A 26,559-nucleotide genomic window follows, 5' to 3' on the forward strand; every position below is an offset into this window, starting at 1 on the left:
TTTAATGAACACAAGTGAGCAAAAATATGAAAAAGTAATACCCAAAATGAAACAATTCAATCAGCGATTTTTTTGTGTTACTACAACTAACTATTCATGGCAACGAAAAACAACTGCCTGCTTTTTCATTATTACCTAATTTTACAATAATTAAAGCTAAATCAAGGCGTTAAGGAAAGCAGGCATTTTCAAATATCTCAACAATATTTAAATATTGGCATTGATAATAACCCCTTTCCACAAATATTAATATTGTGAACATCGGTTCGATAGCGAATTTTTTCATGAAGGTATTTGGGAAAGCCTGTAGTGATTATGGAGTGATTCATGCAGTGCATGTAGTTTTCTTCCCTGTTAAAATTTGACAACACTAAAGCAAATTTTCATTCTTGTAAGAGGCATGTATATATTATTTATTAACATGTTCAAACATCGTTGCAAATTTAGGGAACACCGTCGCTGCGGTCACTGCCGTTTTGACTATCAAAACAATAAATTGGCAGACGATCAGCTTTATAGAAATTTCCCTGCCAATATCATCACTCACTGGGAAATAAGCCATGAAAAAAATTTTAACAGCAATCGGAAGTTGTTAATGAAGATCTAAAATCAATATTGCGAGATGAGCACGAAAGGTAATCCCTTCAATTAGAATTCGTAAATAATTGTATTTTACGAAGACTGAAACATAAAATCGAAGCAATGATGAATTAATTGATAATTACACATTTCGTAGCGAGATGCTAATTTGTAGATTATGATGCCGGGGAGATTTATTTGGTGAAGAAAATCGATTCTTTATATTAGTAAGTCGTACATCACTGTTTTATTGGAACGTATATCATTGTCGGTAAGGGCGCACACCCCCGTTTCGAAATTCTTTTAGGATATAACTCTAATATGCTTCCATCCTTATCACTCGTTATAGATGCAAATAAGATGGTCGTAATAATTTCCTGAATGAATTACGATAATCCGTAATCGCGAATCGCGCTCTATTGTTCGGGAAACGATTGTTCGTAACCTTTTCCCATTGCGGTGTATGATAATTCATATAATAGTACAAACTCGGTGCCTAATCTTTGCATTGTATTCGTCTTTAGCTTTGAATTAAGTTTCGGTTGTATTTTGGTTAGCACAATTACTTATTCACTTTTGTTTGCAACGTTTAATTCCGATTATGTTTGCGGCAAGTCAAAATACGTAGGTACATTTTGTGTGAAAACGTACACATGCCGGAACAAATATGCATTTAATTGCATATGGCGTGAATTTACCAGTGGATTACGTGACGGAAATGTTTAATTTTGCAACCGGCGTTTAATGTGAGCCAAAGTAGAGCTCCTACTCTCTCCGTCATAGATTTTTGGTTGCGCTCGTGTCAACAAATGCATTGAATTGTGCGACACGTCTAAATGTAGTGTGTAGATAATGCAATAAAATGGAAAATCGTTTCCTGCTTAGAACCTCATTTGCAGACAACCATAATTAAGATATCAACATCCATCGCAGCGGGACATTAACCAGTCGTTTTCCGATTTACCGCAATGCAGGTGTAGTTTTGCGAGAATTTGTCAATAGAATGTGATAGATTTGAAATAGTACCGTGTGAAGCCTGGCAACGAATGTGCATACCGCAGAAAGCGACCGCCAATATATCCCGATATATTAAAGCTTCGCCTTAAATTCAATATTCAAATCATTTCGTTACAATTTAACGAGTACAATTTATTTTCTAGAATCCGTAAATCGCGGAATCGCCATTCGTGCATGATTTTACAATGTTTAATAAATTTAAGTATAGTTAAGGATAAACCCACGTAACTGTCGTGATTGCAATTTTAGTCTACAATGGAAGTCCGTTACAGCAATTGCTTAGAAAATTAGGTCCGTAAAAAGATGAAGCTCGTTTTATGTCGAATGCTAATAAACGGCAATGTCCAGAGATGAGAGTGCATTGCGAGTTCATGAACTAAATGAAGACTACGTACTCTACTTTAAACCGCCAAGTATTCAATACAGTATTCACATTTCGTTTGGTACCTGAAGATCTGATGTATGAAATTGAAACTTAAGTCAGCTCAGAGCAATATTTTGAATGTCAACTGCTGTGAATGAATTGAAAATCTTTTAATTGCAAAAAAAAATGGAAGGAACTTTCATGTAGAAACTAAAAGCTTTTAGTTCATTTTGTAACATTTGTTTACGTATATATTAAGGAACAAGTGCATAATCGAGTCTGTAAGCACGCGCAACGAGTTTAAAGGCACCACGCGAAGAGGCTTCAAACGTTGCAAGTGCTTTAAAGATCAAATATACACGCCGTTTCTTATAGTATTTTTTAGCGCATTTCCACAAAAAAAAAAAAAATGCGCTATTGGGGCCACTTTGTCCGTCCGTCCGTCCGTCCGCTAACTTTGCGACGCTACTAGTTCTTTATCTTAAGAGCGATTGTTCTACTTTTTTCGCTATTTGGTTCGTTATGGTGTCGAGTCTTGTACCAAGGAAGGAATTTTTTCTGTACCGCTTACAAAAAAAGTTATTGTAAAAAAACAAAAAACCGTACTAGTTTTTTATCTTAAGAGCTATTGTTCTAGTTTTTTCGCTATTTGGTTCGTTATGGTGTCGAGTCTTGTACCAAGGAAGGAATTTTTTCTGTACCGCTTACAAAAAAAGTTATTGTAAAAAAAACAAAAAACCGTTTTTTACATGTTCCATAATTTTACACTTTTGCCGTTTATTAACGATCCTAGAGATCGTTTATAATTTTGCATTTCTATCTGTCGCCTGCCGGTTGGTCTCTCCGTCTGTTCCTTTGTCTGTCTGTCCATCTATCTGTCCGTGTGAACGATAACTTTGTTTAGAAAAGTTCGATCGCTTTTACATCTCCGTTAGTTATGAACTGAATTGCATGAAATTCAATATGGGCATAGCTTTAACCATATAATACGCAATGCCAAAAGTTGAATCGAATCGATTCAAAATCACAGTGCCCTTTTCGCATCTCGACCATTTATAAACCGAATTGCAAACTTTTTTACTTATAAAAGTATTTGAATGAAATTTGATAACATAGGCACTTGGATAAAGGAAAATCAAACGCCAATTTCAAAATTTGGTTTTGCGCATGCGCAGTGCCAACTTTTTTATTTATGGAAGAATTTCAACGAAATTTGATACATAAGCACTTCGAATAAAGGAAAATCAAACGCCAATTTCAAAATTTGGTTTTGCGCATGCGCAGTGCCAAGTTTTTTATTTATGGAAGAATTTAAACGAAATTTGATACATAAGCACTTCGAATAAAGGAAAATCAAACGCCAATTTCAAAATTTGGTTTTGCGCATGCGCAGTGCCAACTTTTTTATTTATGGAAGAATTTAAATGAAATTTGATACATAGGCACTTGGAATAAAGGAAAATCAAACGCCAATTTCAAAATTTGGTTTTGCGCATGCGCAGTGCCAACTTTTTTATTTATGGAAGAATTTAAACGAAATTTGATACATAGGCACTTGGGATAAAGGAAAATCAAACGCCAGTTTCAAAATTTGGCTTTGCGCATGCGCAGTGCCAACTTTTTTATTTATGGAAGAATTTAAATGAAATGTGATACATAGGCACTTGGAATAAAGGAAAATCTAGCGCCAGTTTCAAAATTTTATTTTGCGCATGCGCCGTGCCAACTTTTTTATCTATGGAACTATTTAAGTGAAATTTGATACTTAGGCGCTTGGAACAAAGGAAAATCTAACATTAGTTTCAAAATTTAGGTTTGCGCATGCGCAGTTCCAACTTTCTTATTTAGAAAAGCATGGAAATGAAATTCTTCTCATAAACTGAAATTGAAGTAGCACGTCAACAATGGATTGCCCATGTGCAACGCTATCTTTCATATTTGTGGCCGGATTTTTACGATTTTAACAGAAGTTGCATCTTACAAATGGGAAATGAATGCAAGTGGAAATGCGCTTTATGTAAATCGTTTACGATTACTTTTTAACTTGTAATTATTAGCTCTGTTTGCTGACGATGTCTTGTTTATTATACCTACAATATAATTTAAGAATAAGGGAAATAAAGTAAAATCGTATTGACGCTTATAACGCGGACGCTGAGGAAAAAGCAGGCCGCTATAACTATGCCTTGTACAGAACACACGCTGCTCACCGGCCAGTTAGCTCTATTGACTTAATAGCCGAGAGAGATATGCTCTTATTCAGGGTGAGGGCGAGCTATTAAAAACAATCGTCGGTGGTTCACGGGACTCAATCCAAACTTGAAGGTTGCTACAGATACTTACTCTTCGTTTTTAATAGCCTTCAGGGCGCCACCTAGCTTCGACATAAATTTCTCAGCCAGCCACGAAAGCTAGGAAGTACAGCTTAGCTGAATAAGGCCAATATTTAACGACCCAACCAAAATTCAAATGCTCTAAATGAATATGTAAGTACGTATTTAAAAGTAATATCTCCCCGACATGAAGTATGGATAATTCTCCACAAATTATGGACATCAAAACCCCTGAATATATGTGACCCGCTCTACCGTTAGGTACATAGAAAAAGAAACAAATGAAATTGTATAGGAATACGTTAATATGACGCTGGTGGGTGGTTTGAAATTAATTATTCGTAATAGAGCTCCTTACGTTACAAAATCGATTACCGACAGAAGTAATTCCGTATGAGTTAATAAAAATGAAAATAATCCCTAAATACCAAGCGTACGGATTAAGGAATTCAATCAAATCTCTCTTATCACACCAACACAAAAGACTAACGCTGACCTTCGAACTAGAGAGTTTAAACAAAATAACTTTGACGATGGATCGATATATCACATTTTTATGGTCGGAATAGTTTAATAAGGTGCTTGATTCCCTGAAAAAGGAAACACTGGTAATAGAAATTCGTGACGAATGGATAACTTACATTTAGAATGATTTAACCGGTCCTTAAAGTTCCTTTCTGGAATGATTTTTGTCGTACACATAAATGGAATTGTATCGGTTCAAACTTAACTGGTTCAATGGTTAGAAGATGCTTTCGCTAATTGCTTAATAACCCATCGACCTTTGGACACACAGGAAAATCTCCCACGATCGGGAACAACCACAACTTATTGCCAATTCTTTCTTTCAAAATGGAATCCTCCCCGACGCTACTTTTTATTATCCAAAGCTCATGACCATTTATCGTTCCCCAATGGGATTTGAAATACAGCGTTACATGACCATATATGGACATTACACGAAAAATGTTATCAACAATTTGATCAAAGAAAAATAACATTGAAATCTGTCGCCAACTTATCAATCCGACAACTTAAAAGTGAAAAAAGTAACTAACGGCTCGAAATTTGGGTCGCATTCAACTTTTATTAAATGTAATATTACAATATGGCATGAAAATAAAATGAAATGCTTTATCTTATAAGCTATTGTTCTACTTTTTTCGTTATTTGGTTCGTTATGGTGTCGAGGCTTTCACCAAGGAAGGAAATTTTTTCTGCATTTATTGCTAAAAAAGTTATTGTAAAAAAAACAAAAAACCATTTTTACATGTTCCATAATTTTACACTTTTGCCATTTATTAACGATCCTAGAGATCGTTTATAATTGTGTATTGCTGTCTGTCGTCCGTCTGTTGGTCTGTCCGTTTGTCCCTATGTCTGTCTGTCCATCTATCTGTCCGTGTGAACGATAACTTTGTTTAGAAATGTCCGATCGCTTTGACATTTCCGTTAGTTATGAACTGAATTGCATGAAATTCAATATGGGCATAGATTTAACCATATAATACGCAATGCCAAAAGTTGAGTCGAATTGATTCAAAATTCACAGTGCCCTTTTCGCATCTCGACCATTTATAAACCAAATTGAAAACTTTTTTATTTATAAAAGTATTTAAATGGAATTTGATACATAGGTACTTGGAATAAAGGAAAATGAATCGCCAGTTTCAAAATTTGGTTTTGCGCATGCGCAGTTCCAACTTTCTTATTTAGAAAAACATTAAAATGAAATTCTTCTTATAAACTGAAATTGAAGTAGCATGGCAAAAATGGATTGCACATGTGCAACGCTATCTTTCATATTTGTGGCCGGATTTTTACGATTTTAACAGAAGTTGCATCTTACAAATGGGAAATGAATGCAAGTGGAAATGCGGTTTTTGTAAATCGTTTACGATTACTTTCTTTAACTTGTTTTCATTTGCTTAATCCGGCAGAGGAGAGATCGCTGGTTTACTACTGCGCAATCGAATGAAAAGTAATATTGAAATCTATCATTGTAGTAATACTATCATATTAATATCAGACACATTACCTAAGCGAATAAATCCAACGTATTACGTTATGCATTACAGAATAATTACAGACGATCGTCAGAGCTTTCATACAAATACGTTTACTATAGAAACAAACTTGAAATGTACGCATTCTAAATTACTCATGTCTGAAGAAATTCAATAGGTAGCGAAAACGTGTATAAACGCCCCATAATTAATTAAGTCTTTCAATGTTTATTTTTCATCCCTCGGAATCGAAAATTAACCAGAATGTTTGATAAAGCCGCATAGAAATAACTCACCTTTCAATTTGTGAGCAATTAATCAATTTTACGTATAAAATGTTGTATACGTATCGTTAATTTATAATATCGTATTTGGGGCGCATTTTTCTAGTAAGGCCGTCCCCGTCCAATGAAATACCTTCATGTAAACACGAAAGGGTTCGTAGTCTCCGCGCCCAGATTTAATTAAAAGTCTAATTTAATAGGAACGTTACGACGAAAGCCTACTTCAAGCATATGTGTGTCGTTCGAAAAACTAATTTTGGAGGCAGATTAAGTTGCCGAAGAGGAATCTAGATTGAATTAGAAAATGCGTCGTAGCTTTTGTGAAAAAGTAAGAAAACATCCAGAATTCAATTTGCATGTACTATTCAGTTTTCTAATATGTATTATGCGATGAAAAGGTAGAGAATGTTTCGGGGTAACACACATCACGAATACAATAGAGCGTTTTCTTTGTCCTCCGGATACAATATCGAGATGTTTAAAAGAATGTATTTGCGAGCTACTTCGTTTAATATTGTTTTACATACAAATAAGATGGGCTTTGTGCGTTTTTTTAAGGAACGTTAAAAAATCGTTTAGAAATACATAATGCATAAATGGAAGAAATCGGACATACGACACAGTACAACTAAATTAATAACTTTCTCACAATTTTGTTAAACAAAACCAAACGTAAACGCATTAAAAGGAATTTAAACACGAGAAGGGAAGACTTTAACCGAAAATGTTTGGACAGCATTGTGTTGTGCTGCAGCCTTTACGCAGACTTAGGTTCATAAACTGAACCCCAGGGATTTTAGATGCGATCACGTCTAACGGAATCAACTGATGGTGGTACAGGAAAGTTGTTGCAATCGACCTTATTTTACCTAACCGAAAATGCCGAAGTTTTGTTTTGTCGCTAGGAATGAAAAGAGTATTTTGCCGATCACACGTTTCCAAGTTGGATAAATTTAGAAAAGTTTAATTTTACTAGAATTGTTCTTTAGATTCCTTTCTGCATTGTTGTTTTATAGTTTCGAATTCGAGACGTTTTATAGTATTTCATTTAATTCGTTTCTTTCAAATGTAATTCTAGTATTACTACTTTTCTTTAAAACTTGCTGTACCTACTATCGTAAAATAAAACGGGAACTTTCGTATTCCACGTCGTTAAAATATTAACAGTTGGTATTAAATAAATTGCTTCAATTAGCTCTCCAGCAGGAGCTAATACTGAAGTCCTTTTCGCTTAATTTGACGTAGCAAATTAATCTATAAAAGAGACAATTTTGCAAATAGTACATATTAGCACTGTCAGACTGGAGAAGCACTTAATTTCCTTTAACTAGTTTGGGATGGGCAATTAACCTCACAATCCACATGATCTTACATATGAGTTATCTATTCAATTATGAATTGGCAGGCCTTACATAATAATTCTTAATTAAATTTGATAACAAAGGAAATATGATATTGCTTCGTGCTCTTGTAGTTAGTAGATACAAAATCCGAATGCAAAAGCTTATTATAAAGAATATGGAAGGTTGTTGGAGTGGATGAACAGGAAACAAGCCATATCTATGCGGTGGCGAGATGGGCCACGGGGGCAATTACCATGGCGCGCAAACTTGTCCATGAAAAACATTTTTTTAGCTTAGTGCTTTTTTTACGGACAAAAATTTCACGTTATGGAAATAAATGCTATTCCAGATTGTTAAGTTACTTACGTGCTGTGACTGAACAGTTTAGTTGAGTAGTTACCAAATCATATTACCTTCTTCTCCGCCCCCCTCTTGACTCCTTATAGTAATATATTGTATCAATATATACAGTGTGTCCAAGATAAAAAGGATCAACACGGGGAAATCGGAAACCATAAGATTATATAGAAATTAGAAACAAGTTGTCGTCTTTGAGAAACCATCGACAACGATGTATGGCACATGATTCTTTATTATGTCATTTAAAGGAACCATCAGTGAATTATTTTGACATTTTGTAAACATCTACTACACCAAAATGTTAATAATTGTTTATTATATTATATTAATACAGAATCGTACTGTGCCATACAACATTGTATTCGTAATAAAAAAAGCTACTGAACTCAGTGTGCACTTTTTTCCGGTCCGTATAAAACTATGATGTTGATGATGGTTTCTGAAAGACGAAACGTGGCACTGAAAATATGTGAGCATCATCTCGTAGAGTTTGAAAAATAAAAAGTGCTTACTTCAAAACGTTAAAAATAAGACTACGAACCAAGGAATGCTTAGTGAAATGTGTTTCCCTTGAACTACCCTCTTATATTATTCGTGGATTTTAGTTTCGAATCATTGGTATTATAACTGCCGACTTACAGCTATGGATTTATTTATAATTTGTTCTCTAGTTATTTATATTTATGGGTTACAATATTATGGTCAGGACGTTGCACTATATCTAATAGATTTAGTTTGGAGCACTGTTTTAGTATAGAACTACATACCAAACAAGAATGTGGCTACACTGTCATGAAAATCACCTGCCTCTCTAAGATCCTGCCAATTGTTGATGGGTCAATAGAACAAGGACTCCTGGGAACCTGTGATGTCACTTCAGAAATGTGTGACAAATGATATATGACGACTATTGCGTGTACAAATGAAAAATGCGCATGCCTTAAAGAGGGCATGAAATGTTGCACCGAATATGTCTGCAAAATATGCCAGAAACCGAATCATCGAGTTGGATTCAGATTCAGGTGTTTTATCCATAGCCTGGTAATAAAAGCGGATATATGTAAGTAGGGGCCCCGACCCAGGTAGCACATAATCTTGACATCAGAAAGGAGATATATGTATAGGCCCAATATAAATATGTTGGCGCAATATTACATATCGTTTTATATGTTGGACCTACATGTTAAAACTGTAAAATTCATATATATATATATATATATATATATATATATATATATACATATATATATACATTTCTAATCATGGTTCAATATTGGTTTAATATTAAGTATCCAACATTGTTTACATCGACGTTCTATCTATATTGCTTAAATCAATATGCAAAAAAATATATATACTCGCAATGTTGATCAGGCAATGTAGCCTCACATATTTCCAATATTAATTCAATATTGTTTAGTCGATATGTTTATTATATTGATATTTTCGGTATTGGACCTATATTTTTTCGATCTCATAAAAGGTGTTTTCATAATAAAGTGTCCAATTTGGACCACATTGAAAAATGCACTGTCTAAAATCAGCATTAATCTGTTTTATCTATGGTGAAGATGCTGTCAACATTGGATGGAGATGACAAGAAAAAGATTTCAACCCGAATAATTAAAAAAATTCTCCTTTAGCATGAAAGTTTTCTTACTATGGAAAAAAAGAGAAGCAACATTTTTCCAACCATAAACTGGTTAATAAAGAAATATTAGGTGGGTACAATAAATGAATGTTCAACCAATTTTTTAACCTTTGTTATTGTTTAGTTACATTTAAGAATAAATTCCAAATTGTTGATCTAGAAATTTCTAGAATTGTGCGTGGGACTGCAGATTGGAAAGGGGGTCGCAAGGAAAGGGAAAAATATAAATCGTTAATTGAAAACTCCTAGTCATTTTCTTTCTTTACAGAATAAATTCGATATATTATTCAATTAGTTTATTTTGAAGGCGAGATTGAGTTAAACAACTAAATTTTGTGTCTGAATGCATGCGTATCTGATTATTAAAAATCGCTTATCTTTCCGTTTTCCTACGCTTTTCAATTTACCTATTATTTCACCATACTGTCGGTAATAGCTATTTATGTATTAAGGGCATAAAAGTGATGTTTATATTCTCGAGGGTGACGAGTTAAAAAGCTCGAGGGCCGCTTGATGATTTGTACATCTTAACTACAAATCCTGGCGGTTGAGGTACAAGACGTTAAGAGGCGACTTTAAAATTTATATTCGAGATCAGACACGCCGTCATTTTTCCACATTCAATTGCCGCCCTTGAATGGATCTGTAGAGGGTGGATTAGCACTCGGAGCGGAGCGGATCCCTCATTAAACTGCCTGTGATGGAAGCAGGATTTCAGGGTGACGCGGTGAAGATCGCAGTATCATGGATGTTTCACAAGGTGAATATATTTCAGTTCTATTTAGCAGGTGCGGCAGTCTGCACTGCATAGCAGTAGTAGGGTAGACATCGATATAGACTGACCAAGAATAAGAAGTGTGCCCTGGGATGTCCCCATACCGACTGCGGACGCCATCTCCAGAATTAAATGATTGGCATGCCACAAAGGCAAACTATTGGTCAATGAAGGAGTAGCGGCGGGCTATGCAAAGAAGTTTCTTTTCATATTATTTAGTTAGTGCGGTTGCGTTTTTCGTGTAAACACAAAGCGAGTATTGCGTTTCTAGTTGTAACCAAGTCGCGTATTTTTTTCTAATAAAAGAGTATTTCCTAGAATTGTTAAATGTAGGGCAATTTATTGTTTAGTTTTGTTATCAATTTCGTTTTCTTAAATCATTTAAGTGATAGTTACTATTTAATTTATGAGCACTTTGATTACTTCTGTTAAAATGTTGATGTAATTTATTAGAGATAACAATGTATTTTATCGGGAAAAAAATTACGTGTGTTCATAGAAAATTGTTATCCGAGATCAGAGAATTCCGCGTAAAATTGTGTTACGTGACTTAAGGAGCGTCTAGGAACAGAGTTGTAGTGTTGCCAGGTTCTGTTAATTGGATGAAGTTGGGGAAGACACTTCAAAGGTGGCGTAAGAAGGGGACCTTACGGCTAATTTCGAGGCCGAGTTGCTGTTCTTTGAAAGCCAAGAAGACGCGCGTCCTGCGTTAAGTTTTGTATTGTTTGTCAAGCAAAATTCGTTACGTAATGATCAGAAAGTTGGTCGAACTCGAGTGACAGTTTTAAGTACACGTATGTAATAGTTTGACTGTGGCAGTTTTTCATTGACGTTGTCTACTGTTTTCAGACAGCGATCGCTACATCGGTCGTATGTTAAGTGTGTTTGGCCAGCCAGTTTAATTCAAACCGAGTACAATTACGTTCCTGTGACCTGAACAGAAGATAAGTTAAAGAAAAACAATTTAGTTAGTACGGTACGTTTTTCTGTTTCGCAATGCCCGGATTTTTTTGGGATTTTAAGTAGCATAAGTTAGCATTATTTTCGAACGTTTATGCAGAGTGTGTAAACGGACCTTGTTGTAGTCTATTTCTGATTGTGAGAACTGTATGTTTAATTTTATTTGTGTGTATAAAATAAATTTTGTTTATGTCAATTCATGTAAATCGTGTGTTTATTCGAACTCTTTTACCGTTCCAGATAAATATCTCATGCTTAATTATAATTAATTTTGTTGATCCGTACCCAATAGACTTCAGATGTCTTCAAAATTTGCGTAAGTAATCCTTTTGAAATTTAAGGAATTTAACCGCTGCCATTATTTGCCTTACAATTTGGAATTCAGATGTGTCCTGGGAGAAATTTAGTAAGCGAGCCAGCTAGATTTAAGACGTTTTGTGTATGGTTCATTTGGCCGGGCCATGGCACACAGCATTTTTATTTGGCGCCCAACGCGGGGTATTGCGTTTATTGCTTTTATGCGGCCCGAATGATAGGGTCACAGCAATATGTCTCGTTCAGACCATTCAATTTGCCTTTGTCAGTACTCTCTCGTCAGACAAACCGTTTTCGAGATATTCGCTCTTCAAGTTTTGACATTACATCTTCCAGAAGTCCAAATCGCCCTTTCTGAGTACCCTCCTCCGCAAATCTGTTCTTGATCTATAAGGAATTATATGCGGTCACGAAAGGTATACTTTGTACAAACCAATTCAATTCGATGAGCCCCCTCCGTCCTTAAGACAGCGAAATTGGGCGTCTGGCTACTTCAACGTATAGGTTACTTATTGCAAAAAAATCCAGAACTCGAGTACAATTCCCTTAAAAGACCGCAGAAGTGGGTCCGGACAAACCATGTGATGTATCACTAACGTTAAACTCAACGTGTAGGTAGAAAACGTACTTTGCTCATACTATATAACGCAAAATAACGTTTTTTAACAGATAACCTGCACGTTACGTTTAACGTTTCTGATACATCACAGGGATGAACAGCACATTTTTTTGATCCTTAAAAAATGCGCTAAAAATATCCTAAGAAACGAATGTAAAGGTTTATTTTTTAAAAACGAAATATGTGAAAATGATCCCTCGATACAAATTATTTATTTCAGGGAGGGTAAAAAATCATTTGACAATAAAAATACGTTATGAAATGAAATTAAATATGCATGCGGACCGTTTTTGCGCCGTCAACATTGGTGTCCAACTTAAGCACAGAAAATTATTAGTTTACCTACACGTTAAATGTGGAAATCCCTGCAAGAGTATTTGAGCTGTGCACGAATAGTCGTATGAACGAAAACTAAACAATATACGAAATTTCTCAGGTACGAACTCTTAGTTGAAAAATACGATATTCGAATCTAGGAAAACTAAGAAACTGATCGTAGTTATTTAAAAATAGCAACCGAAGGACATTTATGTATGGCATCTCCAAATATTTGATTTAATGCCCTACTATTGTGAGGAAAACAAACATTCATAACTATAGACCGATCTCTATTCTCCTTGTGTTTTTGAATATCCTGTCACTTATCTCTTTCACAGTTACATGTGGGTTCAGGAAAGGTGCGAACAAAGCCGAATAGTACATAAGTTATACCATACTTACAAAATGACCATTTATTCTTATCTGAAATTTATAATTATGACATACAGGTACAGGTACGTCTGATAAATAATTAGTCACTCCACAATAATTGATAATGGCTATCTGTAACTATCATATTATAAATTTTTCAAATCTAGTGTAGGTTGTTGTTTGTGGATTATATGATAATTGTGGATGTGTCTCCTGAAAAATTCAAAAGCATCTTGTTGCTTAGTGTGGTAAAATTCGCTTTCAGTTCACTTTTAATTTCCTTTGCTTATTTCTGAACTTGTAATACCAAGTTTTTGGAAATTCCTAACGACCAACACACATCCTAGTATTTTTAAATACTAGTTTAGAATATCTGTGCGTTTTTATAAATTACAAGTTTAACTTTTAAGTATTTTCGTGGTGTTTTTTAGGACGTGCGTGTTTTTTGATGATTTTGACAGACGACATCAAAACATGCGAACTTATGTTTACATCCTACGTTCATGCTGAAAAAGGTAACTACTACGAGAACAATTCTACGGTTGTCAGTGAAAAGGACGTGTGGCAGTATACCGAAATTGACTTGTGTACATTAAAAATTAAAAAAAAAACTTTTCGTAAAAGGGATATCAGAATAAAATCAACAACCTGCAGAGCTTTTCAATTGTTAAGAAGTTACATCTCTTGCTATTTTATTAAACCTTAATAGTACCGATTAAACATATTGTGTGGAAATTACAACACGTCCTTCGTCCAATTACTTCATTTTAAAATAATACTTTTGAATATAAACCTTAATTTTATGTGTTATAAACGTCAAGACTAATAGATTAATATAGTCCTTTTGCTCAGTTTATTCCCATATGGTATTAACCGCCCCAATTTTATATTCAATTTACCTTCCGTCGTCAACTTGGGATAACGCCTCCCTTTAAGTAAAGTGGAATACCGCACTGACGTGGTGAAGTGTAAAGATTACCATTTCAGCGAACATAGCATTGTAAATAATTCTGGTTTGTAGGATTACCTTTACCGAAAAGAGAATTTTAAATTTCATTACTCAGCAAAATATGTAATTACTATTGATAATTTATAGCAATAAACGAAATAAATAATTAAGTTGTAAAGTGAAATCGTAGTAGTATTTCTATCTTCTACAGTTGTTCATTTGAGATAGGTACGCAAACGAAAGGTAAAGCTCTTATGCACTAAATTATCAGGACGGTTGTAATGCTTAACAGGTTTTAAGCGAAATTGTCCTTTATGTAAAGGAAGTCGTGCAATGCGTAATTGTTTCCAATGGGTCCCCCGAATTCGTAATCTTCGTCAGTACGCCATTCCAGTTTATTTAACGAGGCGCATTAAACAAATTTCTAGACGTAAATTGAACATAAGATGAAGGCGGTTAATACTATATGGGGCTAAACTGAGCAAACTTCAGTATCCTAGTATTATTATTTTCTCATCAAGCACCTGTTTTCCGCTTAGACGTTTACCAGTTTTAGTGATCACTCTGTAGATGAACATTCGGTATCTAGAAGCGTTTTAAGTTTGGCGCGCCGAAAGTGTTTAGGAGTTGAAGATAGAAGGTAAAGGTATTTGATTTAATTTATAGAGTCGTGTTTCAGCCACCAGTACCGTAAATAAAAGCTACAATTAATTTGCCGTTTGAAATCGTTCCCGTCAAGATATTTCAATGGTCTTTGTTGCGTCCTCTTGTCATTTAGAAGACGAGGCAAATTAATATTTTGGAATTTCAACTCCGTTAAGTAGTTATTTAGATGATTTTGGTTTCCTATGATAATTTAAAACGAGCTTTAAAACGGCAGCTTTACACCGTTAACAAGTTGATAAGAGATCTTTATGCCGACCTGAGAAATTAACAATGAACCTTATGGGACTACCAATTTAAGAAATTTGAATCCGGCCAATTAAGTAAGTGCAATTAACAGTAGCTAAATAAATGTGTTGCAGTAAACAGCATCCGATACGGTCGTGAGGGATCTCAAAAGAAGCGCTCTTAACTAATTTGAATTTTAGAGAACGTCGCAGGCCTCACAATTAATAAAGGAAGTTTTTTGGATGGAAATAACCGAATACGCCGTGTTGCCTGGAAAATCGTTCCGTTCATGGCATACCCGAATTTTATAAAAGGTAACCGTTGTTGAAAGGGGATCGTTTTTCTTTTGGCGTTTATCCGAATAGTAAGTTCATATTTTGCCCTTGGGGTTTTGACCGAAACATAAGATCTTTTGCATCGTTGAAAGTTACGGTTATGTACCGTAATTTTGAGCTTTTCCGTAAATTTATTTTGCATTCGTACCGTTTAATTTTTGCTTTTACATTAAGTTTACCGCACCGTATCTAAAGCCTTACTTTTTCTTGCACAGTAATTTCCACCACTCCGTTTTATTGCAGAGTAAGCTTTATTTATTTAATTATTTATTATCCCTATCTTGTTCTGGGCCATTAACAGGCTTGCGCCCTATTACAGAGTGACCCACCTAATGCTTTTTAGAGGTGCCTTTGCAGAAGGTCTTAAGTTGTTCTATACTACTCCGGTATTTACCTTACGAACTAGGAAAACTGCAGGAAAACCTAATTCGAAGCAACCGGCTGAATGCTGGAAACTGGTCTAAGGAATTTCCCATCTCTGGTAAAGCGTTTGAGACGTTTTCCGAACTAAATTAATAAGTAAATATTCATGCGCGCTTATAAAAGGCGCCCAAACGAACGATTGTGAGTTAGTGAAGCTTCTTCTTTGCAGTTTCTACATTTTTGGTTGCTTGCTAAAAGAAACCAATGTACCATTTTGAAATGTTCATTTTAAAATTCCAAATTTATATTCGATTTAAGTATCATTCGATTCTTACTCTCATTTAAGTGATATTCTTATACCATGTATGTAATCTCTGTAATCCCGTTTAGTTTAGATGTAGTTCGTTGAGCATTATAGGTTTCATTTTCAATAGTTCTTTATTTTCGCCGCGAGAGGTTATGCAGATATTACCGTAAGAGATTTATGTGACCGTATACCCTTCTGTAAGGTGTTTCTCTTGTTTTGTATGCTTAATGCGGATATATTTGCAAGTTCTAAGGTCGTTTACGGTATGTACCTACAATTAGTTTTTGAAGGTACAGAGACTCATCCGAAACAGATATCAACGATTTTTATTTACGTTATTTGTGTCATTACCACGTTCATACTTTTATATTACGCATTTGGACGGACAATTCGTTGTCAATCAAAATTTTGCTTTTGTTTAGTTAACGTAAATTGAATTAGTGGTTCTTATTGAGTGTTAATTAAGGTTTTAGTATACGAGTACCCAAGTTTCAAACGTTAGACATTGCTATCGCAATATTTATTTGCCGCGCTATTCACTATCCCTCTTTTTTTTTTGTGTTTTTATATGTTACAGATAAGGCAGAAAAGCGTCCTTCTGGGCTCGGAAAAGCCGTTTCGACCTGTAGTTCAAAGGTAAACGTTGACCTTGTAATATTTTGACATCAATTATTAAATCACCCTCGATTGTGACAACCATTATTGTTTATATTTTATACTTTTCATCCGAATATCATACAATACTTTTCTTCTGAATAATAAGTATCTCAAAATGGGAAATCTCGAGTCGATAAAGATGCGTGAAAGGTAACGACTGTAACTAAACGTAAAGCAAACATTTTTCGTACTTCTGCATTAAATTGCGACTTTTCATGTTAGTTTTAGTACAGAAAATAATAATAATTTTTGATTGTGAAGGAGAAATCTGAGTAACGTAAATTAATGAAACGTACACCTCTGATATACACATTTAGTAGGAGTATAAAAAGGCATTTCTTATTTGCAACGCAAAATTTGTGGTTCCTTTATAAAACAGAACTATAGGATGACAGAATAAAATATGAAAGAGTTAAATGCGGAAACGCGACATTTATTCACATTTTTATTTTCCACGTACCGCTAGGGCGCTAATTGAATTTATATCCCCGCTCAAAAAGGTACGCAGTGATTCATTAATAATGAAGTTAATGTTACTCACATCTAACACGAAGCATTACTGGTTTGCTCACAGTTTCTCCCCTGTTATTGGCTGCCAGACAGGTGTAACTGCCGCTTTGCCATCGCGTCACCCTTTGCAGAACCAAACTGTGTGTGCTGATTATTACTCCAGATGACATGTTCTGACTCACCAAGCCACCCTGTAAAGTACACAATTAACAACTTGCAAAAATTACATGAAAAATAAATATCTACTTTCGTATAATGAGAGTTATGAATTTTTATGTATAACCTAAAGAGAATTTATAGAGGGAGTAAACGTCCGTCGACGTTATCTAATCGGGTACAACAATACAACCATAGTCTGTTAACACCATTTAAAAAGCGATTAAAACACCCTAACGTGATATTAAAATTTATAATTAGAGCAGATAATCGTGTCGTGCATATATTTCGAAAAATAATGGTCGCGCGGTAGGTATTTAAATTTATACGCTCCTGCATACTACTCACTCAATCACGTTTGTTAAAGAATTTTACAAAGGCTGGAGTGCAATTTACAAGAGCGTCCGATCGTGCGTGTTTATAACTCTGTTATACGGCCGTTTACACGCAAGGCAACATGTGTAGCTTTTTGTCAAATAATGAGCTCTAATGAAACTACCGTAATGTTTTTTTGCGTCATTTGACAGGATTCCCTTTTATTTTACATACTGTTCTTTCCCAAATAATCCGACGTTAAACTTCTAGATGATAAAACCGAGAATAAAGCTTTTGGCCTAGTTTTCAACGGGATAGTGAAAAGAAATGGAATCGCAGCTACTGTTCGTGTTCAATTCAATTATACGTGCACGTGTTGTTGAGGTCTGTGCCGTTTAATTGCAACCTAATATTATAATACGCTTCTTGAGAAATCTGACGTAGAAAATTTGAAAACAATTTTTTACGTGACCTACTATTCTTCTCGTAATTCGCTTAAATATTTAATTGAGATGGTAGCAAGTTAGATAACTAGGATTGGAAATCGATGATTAGGGAGAAGCTTTAGGATGGATAGGCGAACCACATCATGCGAAAATCGTGTCTTTCATAAGTCATTTTCACTAGAAGATGAATTTACAATAAAACAAAATGGCAAGAGAAAATATTTCAGTTTCAATCTGTTCTGATTTACAAGATGTTATCGTTTTATGGGAACCCCGTACATAACTTCGTAATTATATCCTTCTAGGTGCTATTACAGTCTTAATTACATACATTAAAAATTCAATCACAATGAAACTCGCCAGAAGTTCTATCTGACCGTAACGTATTAAGACTCGGACTCCAACCTGACAGATGGCGAGTTCGAATCCCAGAATTTGCCAGTTTTTAGTGGTACAAAACATCTGCTGACTAACATGCTTCGGAGGGCATGTAAAGGTCACATAGACGGCTGTTGATACGATGGAAACGCCTGTAACCCGACCGAGGCGCGTGGCGCAGTGGTTGGGCTCACCGATGCTATTCGGGAGGTCGTGGGTTCGAATCCCGTTGCCGACTGCTCTGTCTGGGGTTTTGTCAGGGGGTTTTCCTCAGACATACGTAGCTTCGCATAATGCTAGCATTATGTTGAAATCTACGAGGCGAATGCTGGAGCAGTGCTCTCCCCCTCAGCACCCTAACTCCGTTCCTTCCGTTCCCATCCCTAACTTTACATATTCTTACATTCCCGTTCTCTGGCTGAAGAGGCTCTGGCAAGCCTGAGCAGCCTGCCTCCGGCGTCCCTGTAGTCAGGCATGTCGGAGGAATGAAACACGACGACCTTTTCCTTTTTCCTTTCTGTAACCCGGGAGTGCCACTCATACGATAAATAAATAAGTAAAACAACGGGCGATCGAGTCGTCCATGTAAACAAAAACTCCAAAGGCGACTCTTCAGCCCACCAGTCCCCCAAAGCCGCAAAATCGCCGGGCGACCGGGAAGTATGGGTGTAGGAACGGATCCATAGGACGCAATGTGGCAAGTGTATCCGAGATACCAGTCTCTAGGCGACTGTATGTCCGTGCAAAATCGGTCCCCTAAGACCCTGCGAGATATACCACGCACCATGTTATGGAACATTTACAGCGGCATTTAACAACACTATCAACGCAAACTACGACTTTGGGGTGAAGATCAATCGATGTATTGATGTTGCCTACAGTATCAGCATCTAACATTGATCAGAGGGTTACAAAAGCATTATTAGAGAATACCACCACGCGATTACATGAAATTAGTTATAGTGTAGTTGCTTGCGCTTCAGCCTGCGGGGGTGGCAACCAAGGGCTTTGGAAACAATTAAATATTAATGTAGATAATACTTTCTATCTATTTTTTTGCTTACGTGCCGGATTTATTATAGTTACTAAGAAATTGTTTCTAGGATACCGGATTTGTTTAGAGTGAAGAAGGATCTGACATTAACCCTGGACCTGTAAAGAAATTAATCGAAATTACAAGAACCGAAATCAATTGTACTTAAAAGCCTGCCGATTCATCATCAACAGAATTAGCGGTTCACGAATGGTTTCAGTTTTCATAAAAATCAGCAATTAACCCCCAGACCATTTCACGCTTCGTCGTCGTCTACAGAACTTCCTGGTACAACAACGTCTGTTCAATCTATTATTTTGGATTCATCAATTGACAAACGCGAAACTTACTTTTGCAATAAAAATACAAAGAGGGTGAATGGAGTTGAAAAGAAGGTGACAGCTGTAAGTACGGAACAATTTGTTGAGACCTTAAAACAACGTGCCTTTCTAGACGATGAAGATCTGTTAAATAGACCAAAAGCCAAAAATTTGGTATATCATGTGGTCTGTGAGCGAACGAGACCAATCGCAGAAAACAGAAAGATAATAACAAGTAAAAAGATTTTCGCCCTAATACGCCGATAACACCTAGAATTTTTTATATGGTTAACCCCAAACAAAATATTATAAAGATGCGACTTATTTTAAAAAGCAGTATTATATGCTAGGTTTAACATATAAAAAGTTCCGATGTCTCCGTTTTGCATAACACTTTGAAAATTGAGGCGCCATCTTGATTTTTGGTACTTTCCTCACTTATTTAAGAATAACTCAGAAAATAATAACTTTATAAAAAACTACGAAGAATACTTTTTTGTTCTACATTAAATTCTACAGTATAAACTGTAATTAGATTTTTTCAAGTGAATTAGATAAAAAGATATACTAAAGAAAATAGATACTTTTGTTACAAAATTTTTATAATATATAATATAAAATGATACAAATCAGTTATTTTAAAAAAATATTGTTTTTTGATTACTGAAAAAATAATACTAACAAATATGTATTGTTGTGCTTGTACAAATGTACATGGGTCCATTTACGAGATTACGAAGCACTTGCAACGTTAAAGGCACTCCGCTTCGCGTCGTGCCATTAAACTCGTTGCGCGTGCTTTAAACACTTCATTATACACTTGTATCTTACTATTACACGAACGTAAACGTTATATGTACGTATTTTAAGCAAAAATCAATAATTTATATTTTTGTAAAACATATTGCAAGTACAAATAAATATTATGGTGTTGGATCTTACAGCATTCTATGTATTTTTTACTGATCTTTAATTTTAATCTCTTAATTTTTTTCGATGTTTGTAATAGTTTTTAAGTTATACATTTTTTTTCTAAAAAACAAAGAAAATTCGATATGGCTGCCCGAATTTAGGGGTGTTGTGCAAACGGAGACATCGGAAGTTTTAGTATGTTAAATGCGACCTATAAGACTGTTGATTAAAATACGTCTCATCTTTATAATATTTTGTTTGGGTTCGACCCTAACTGTACTGGAGTATAAGACGTGTAACTTCAGTGCATTTTCCATGCATTGATCAGTAGTTCCCAAAAGGTCATAGCTATGGGCGCCGTTTTCCTTTACTAGAGGCATCTATTAAAATTGCAAACAAATATCTCCATAAATAAGAAAGTTGACGGTGCGCAGTTCGCGCATGCGCACTTTCAATGTATGGTATATGCGATGTTTGTTTTTACTAGAAGCGTCTATGGTTCAAATTTCAAAGAAATATCTTCATAAATAAGAAAGTCGGAATTGCACAGAGATATATTCATTGCTAGAAGACTCCGTAATGTCTGTTGTTTTCCTTGTGCAACATGTACGCGGTTATTCCGTAATTTGGACAGTGCGTACCGCGTTTATTATGAGATACAAAAAACTTTAAATACAAAAGTGTAAAAAAACATCGCACACTTTGATAAGTTTGTAATGGAACGCCCTGTATGTTAATCAAAAATTGAATAATCTTTTCTTCTTGATTTCAAAAATATACAGGGTGTATTAATGTCATGCAGATATTTAGGGGGTGTACTCGTCAAAGTAAGAAAAAGTTGCAAATATATGCCTGGTCCAAAGAGCGTGGTTTCGTTATACAGGGTGCCAAAGAAAATGTAACACCCTGTATACTGCGACCAACTATTTAGCCTATATAGCCGTATCGGTCGTACGTGCGTTGAGGGTAGTTATAAGAAGATTACCACCTTTCCAAGATGTCCAAATGGTCGCCGTTGTCCCACAGATACGTTAATTCTACTTCAGTTAAAGTCAGCTCTTTGTTCTATATTTTATATCACTAATTAGAGTCGTCGAATTCCACAATTATTGTCAGAAGATTAAACTTTATCTTTCTTACATTAAAATAAATTATCATAAAGGCTTTTCTGTTAGGAAATATACGAGATTGTTTAAAAAATTTACGTAAACGCGCAATAAGGGATGTGCCTTAGGCGGTATGGTCAAACCAAGTTATCGTTGCATTTGTTTAAATTATTAATTAAAACCTGTTTTGGAGAACAGAATTGCGAGCGCTCCCGACTCATACCTATGTAACGAAACACTTCTTCATACCCGAGGTAATGACCATGCCATATATTTGTGGAGTGTGCAGGTCAACGCCGGTATCAGTTTGATAGACTGTTCGCCTGACCTGAGAAATTCCAAGAGACGGTTGGGGTTAATTAGAATTTAGAAATTTCATGTGACCCATTTAAGTGAGGTTAAGTAACCGTTGCTAATTGAATCAGTTGCAGTATACAACATCCGATTAAGTCGTGAGTGGTTTGAAAACAAGCGCTTTTAATTACGAGTAATTTGAATTGTTAGATTTATCGAAGGACACACAATTAATTAAAGAAGTTTTAATGTTTGGAAGTAAACGATCGAATACACTGTGTCGGCTGGGAAATCGTCGATCCCTCCATGAAATGACCGAATTTTATGAAATGTAAAGCCGTTGCTTAGTGGGGACCTTTTTGGCCTTCTGCATCTTCGCAAGTTACATTCTTAAATCATCAATATTTTTTGCCGTTCCGTTAACGTTAAAACATAAGTATTTGTTATCATTCTTCCGTTTATTATAAGGCGGGTATTGTTTTTTGTTTCGCATTTGGTTTCCCGTAGCCACCGCTAATTAATTTATGTTTTCGTCACTTGCGTTCCGTTAGGGCAATTACTACCGTGTCCTTCGCCAGAAGCCGACCGCCGCCCCCTGCAAGATCTCTAGAGACTGTTTCCCTGTGGGAACCTCCACTCCCGGGCATACAGTTTTGATTCGCTCGGTTCTGTCCTGAACTAAGTGGGAGTACGTAATTGTTTAGTAAGTATTAAAGTTAGAAACATGAATAAAAATAAATCACTTTATAGAAGCACGTTTCTGAGAAAATAAATGTAATGGTTTACAGCAGGGATGTTTCTGCTAAACAACGTTGTGATTAAATCTTTGTTTCAAAGATAGCAGTACCATATTTATAAGTAAAGCAGGGTTGTATCCCTTAAGTTGTGGGAAGTGGTCAAGGCTGTTGAGATTCCCACATATAAAAATTAGGTCTGGATCGAGATTGTTTTTCATTGTAGCGGAGTCCTGAGAAATGTATAATCAAGTTTATTTAATTAAGCTAGCTGGACAGGTGTTTTGTTCGGGGTCTTCGTGACCGTTTGCCATTGCACACAAGAAAAGAAGTTTAACCGATCCGATTGAAAATACAAACCCATGTAAAGGGTAATCGCGGAAGATACTTAAACAATAATGGGCGACGTGCATATTTGTTCGGCGACAATATTTCGCATAGTTTGAAACTTTGAATATGTAATCAAAGGCTTGAAAGATAACGCCAACTATCTACGTGCAGCGCAAACAGTACAACTTTGTACTTTCGAAACTCTCAAATATCGCAAGAGAGAAGAATGAGATAATCATTTCGTTTTAAGCACTGCGCTGAGAAGGGGTTTTGTAACAACCTATCTGTGTTTCCGAATGAGAGCCGAGAGTCCAAAAATTCCCTTACTGAAAATCGTATGCGATTCTTGGTATCCTGTTTGCATTTCACTTATCTGATAGTTTCCACAGAAATTAACTATCAGATAAAATTAACTAAAATATGGACAATCGGATTTACATAGAATGAATATAAATTTGTAAGCTTACTTGATATCTATCCTAGACGAGATAGATAGTAGGACTCGATTCTGATTGACAAAATGCAATATTTTATATTTGATAGAAATTGAATTTAATATGCGATCTACCGTTGAGATGATGCCTGTATCTATTATCTTTGAATTACCATGTATATAAAAATTGTAATCATACGTTACCGCGAATAGGTACTTTTCGTTTGTCAATTTAAAATTTAAACGAAGCGCGTTTTTTGGTGTTTTGATGAGTAAACGAGTGCGCAGTCAGGAAGAAAGACGCATTAGGTACGCAAGATGAACTTGCCGTATTTGTATGTGGCTTTAGTTAGTGTAAAAAGTGTTTTTTCACGCACATCAACAATAGGTCAACATGTAGAAGCAATTTACACCTATCGAGCAGTTTATAAGAGGTACATGGTTGACCTACTTTCCACTTCACATGCCTGGGGAAGAACATGCATTTAACAGTATTAATTGATTTAAAAGTATAATTCAGGTGACGTATCGATTTTGATTTTGAGGGGATATTTAAATTCGGCGCCTTATTTGGGTACACCTTCTTTCCAGGTGACCTTTGCCTTCCCCGAAACAATCCACCGAGTTTTAAAACACCAGAAGCATAATACTACACCTACCAAACATGGACATAGAGGTTTGAACTAGAATTTATCAGTCAAGTACTTATATGAAGGCAAATCCACAAGTGAAAAAAATTAAATAATTACTCAAATGTGTTCGCGTCGATTGCTGTTCGTAGAAACGTGTGGATAAAAATGACAATCATATTTCGTTTTCGAGATCGATACTTAACTGCGCCTAATAACCTTTTTCCGTGTCATCTGAGACGTCTCGAGAATCTGATAAAAGTAATATGGCGTATCTGATGCACTCTGTATGTAACAAAACGTCAAATATTGACTATAGCAGAAGTTTAATAAGAAACTTATTGACTTTATAAATATTTTTTTAGCAAATGGAATTTATTAAAGCGAAGTTCGGCGCTAGTTGCCGTAACGCGCGTATTTATATATAAACCTTCTGCATAGATGGAAGAAAAGTTATTAAGGAATCTGTTTGAGACGTTTTCTGCAAAGTAATTCCCCTTTAACTTACTTGCAACATGGTTTATTTAATATTTACTTTAATACAATTTCCCTTCCTGTTCCCAACAAGAGCATTATATAACAATGAATAATCAAAGAAATAGTAAAGTCCTTTTTTAAGTTGTTCAAATCCTTATTTGAATATAGAATTGTTTTCAACTCCTGAAGTATTTGCATAATGAAGATTCATATATTCGGGTACACATTCAAAGGAAAATTAGTCCAGTATTACGTTTGTGTATATACGGCCCTTTTTGTAATATTATGCCACAAAGGAAGGGAAAAACAGTATATTTTTTTAAATTAAAATTTAAATTGAAAAAGGTTTACATTAAATTATAAGACGCGATATAAGCTGTGGAAATTAATCAATCATTAGTTCTTTAATATTAAATGTATATTGCCTGATGTTATTTCGCGAAGCTACGTTTCGATTAGTTATCAGTCTTTTAAGCATTCAAACCTTTGTTCCTTGGTAGTGAAACTCGTAAAATTTTCACATTTGCCATAAAATCAATTGTACATGGAAATATATGTACCAGAAATGAGTATCTTAGCAAAGTATTCAAGTGAAGACAGTATTTAACAAGATACGAAGCATCGCATACGATTTTCAGTAGGGGAAAATCTTCATTTATGTACAAATGTTGTTGGAAAAACGCGAACGAGTAAACTTGTTTATAATGCGTTCGAGCACATGTCTAAGGCATTTAGCCGCATTAACCATAAGATACTGTTTTGTAAACAATGTCAGTTAGGATGTTGTGGTTTATATAAAGGCATTTGGAATGAATTCTGGTGTTTAATTATTAAATAATCTAATCAAATTTTGTTATCCAACTTTGTTGGGATCATCGACGAATGAACACAAAACAATTTTCCGCATCAAGGTTGTCGTCAAGGTTTTGTTTGTTTACATTCTTTTTCGTGGAATAGTTTTAGATTAGGAAAATTTGTACATCAATTTTTGATTTGTAATCAGTTACTACGTTAATGGGTTTGTGACAGTTTGGATATAATTTATTAAGCTTTTCGCTTATTTCAGAAAAATAAAGGGAATTGTTAACGATAACGTGGCAATTTAATCAATAAGAAAAAATTGTTTTAAATTATTGAAATGTGTTGATTTAGATAAGGACATTTCTAAGAATTAGTGTACACGTAATAATTTGAGTGTCGTCGTATTGGTTATTTTCGTCGCTATGCAGTTTTTATTGGTTGATAAGTTTTTTCAGACAATTTAAGTGGGAAAAGGACGCGGATACTGTCATTTGAAGACGCCTTTTGTGGGAATTCGAGAAGGCATTTGTGTGATCTGTTTGGGTTGATTTCGTGGGAAGGTAGACGCCGAATTTCAAGTTGTCGATGAATGTGTTTGCGTCAACGAAAGATCAACGTTACAACTGTGTCGGGGACAGAAGCAGTAAAATAAAGTTCTTTGTGTCACGTGTCAGCCGGTGTTTTTGTTTCCATTGAACTCAAAACAGATTTCCTCTTGACATTCGAAATGTGAACAATTTAAAACAGTTCAAACAATTGGTTCACCACCTAGTCTTAAATATTGAACCTTATAATATAGAAGAATTTCTTCATTGTTGAGTCTTCGTCTTCCAGCTTCTTTTATTTACTTTATTTGACGTTATGTTGCTTCCTGTGCTTATTTATCT

General features: G+C 35.2%; 1 protein-coding gene across 1 annotated transcript in view; it reads right to left on the minus strand.

Annotated features, from left to right (window-relative positions):
- LOC116160054 (nephrin-like) overlaps positions 1–26,559 on the minus strand; it is a 138,556-nt gene that overhangs the window by 44,213 nt on the left and 67,784 nt on the right. Inside the window, exon 8 of the mRNA XM_031473188.1 lies at positions 17,340–17,499. Coding sequence (XP_031329048.1) covers positions 17,340–17,499 — 160 coding nt within the window. The remainder of the gene's footprint in view (positions 1–17,339; positions 17,500–26,559) is intronic.

The sequence above is a fragment of the Photinus pyralis genome, unplaced genomic scaffold (assembly GCF_008802855.1).
Source record: "Photinus pyralis isolate 1611_PpyrPB1 unplaced genomic scaffold, Ppyr1.3 Ppyr1.4_LG1, whole genome shotgun sequence".
Lineage (NCBI taxonomy): Eukaryota > Metazoa > Arthropoda > Insecta > Coleoptera > Lampyridae > Photinus > Photinus pyralis.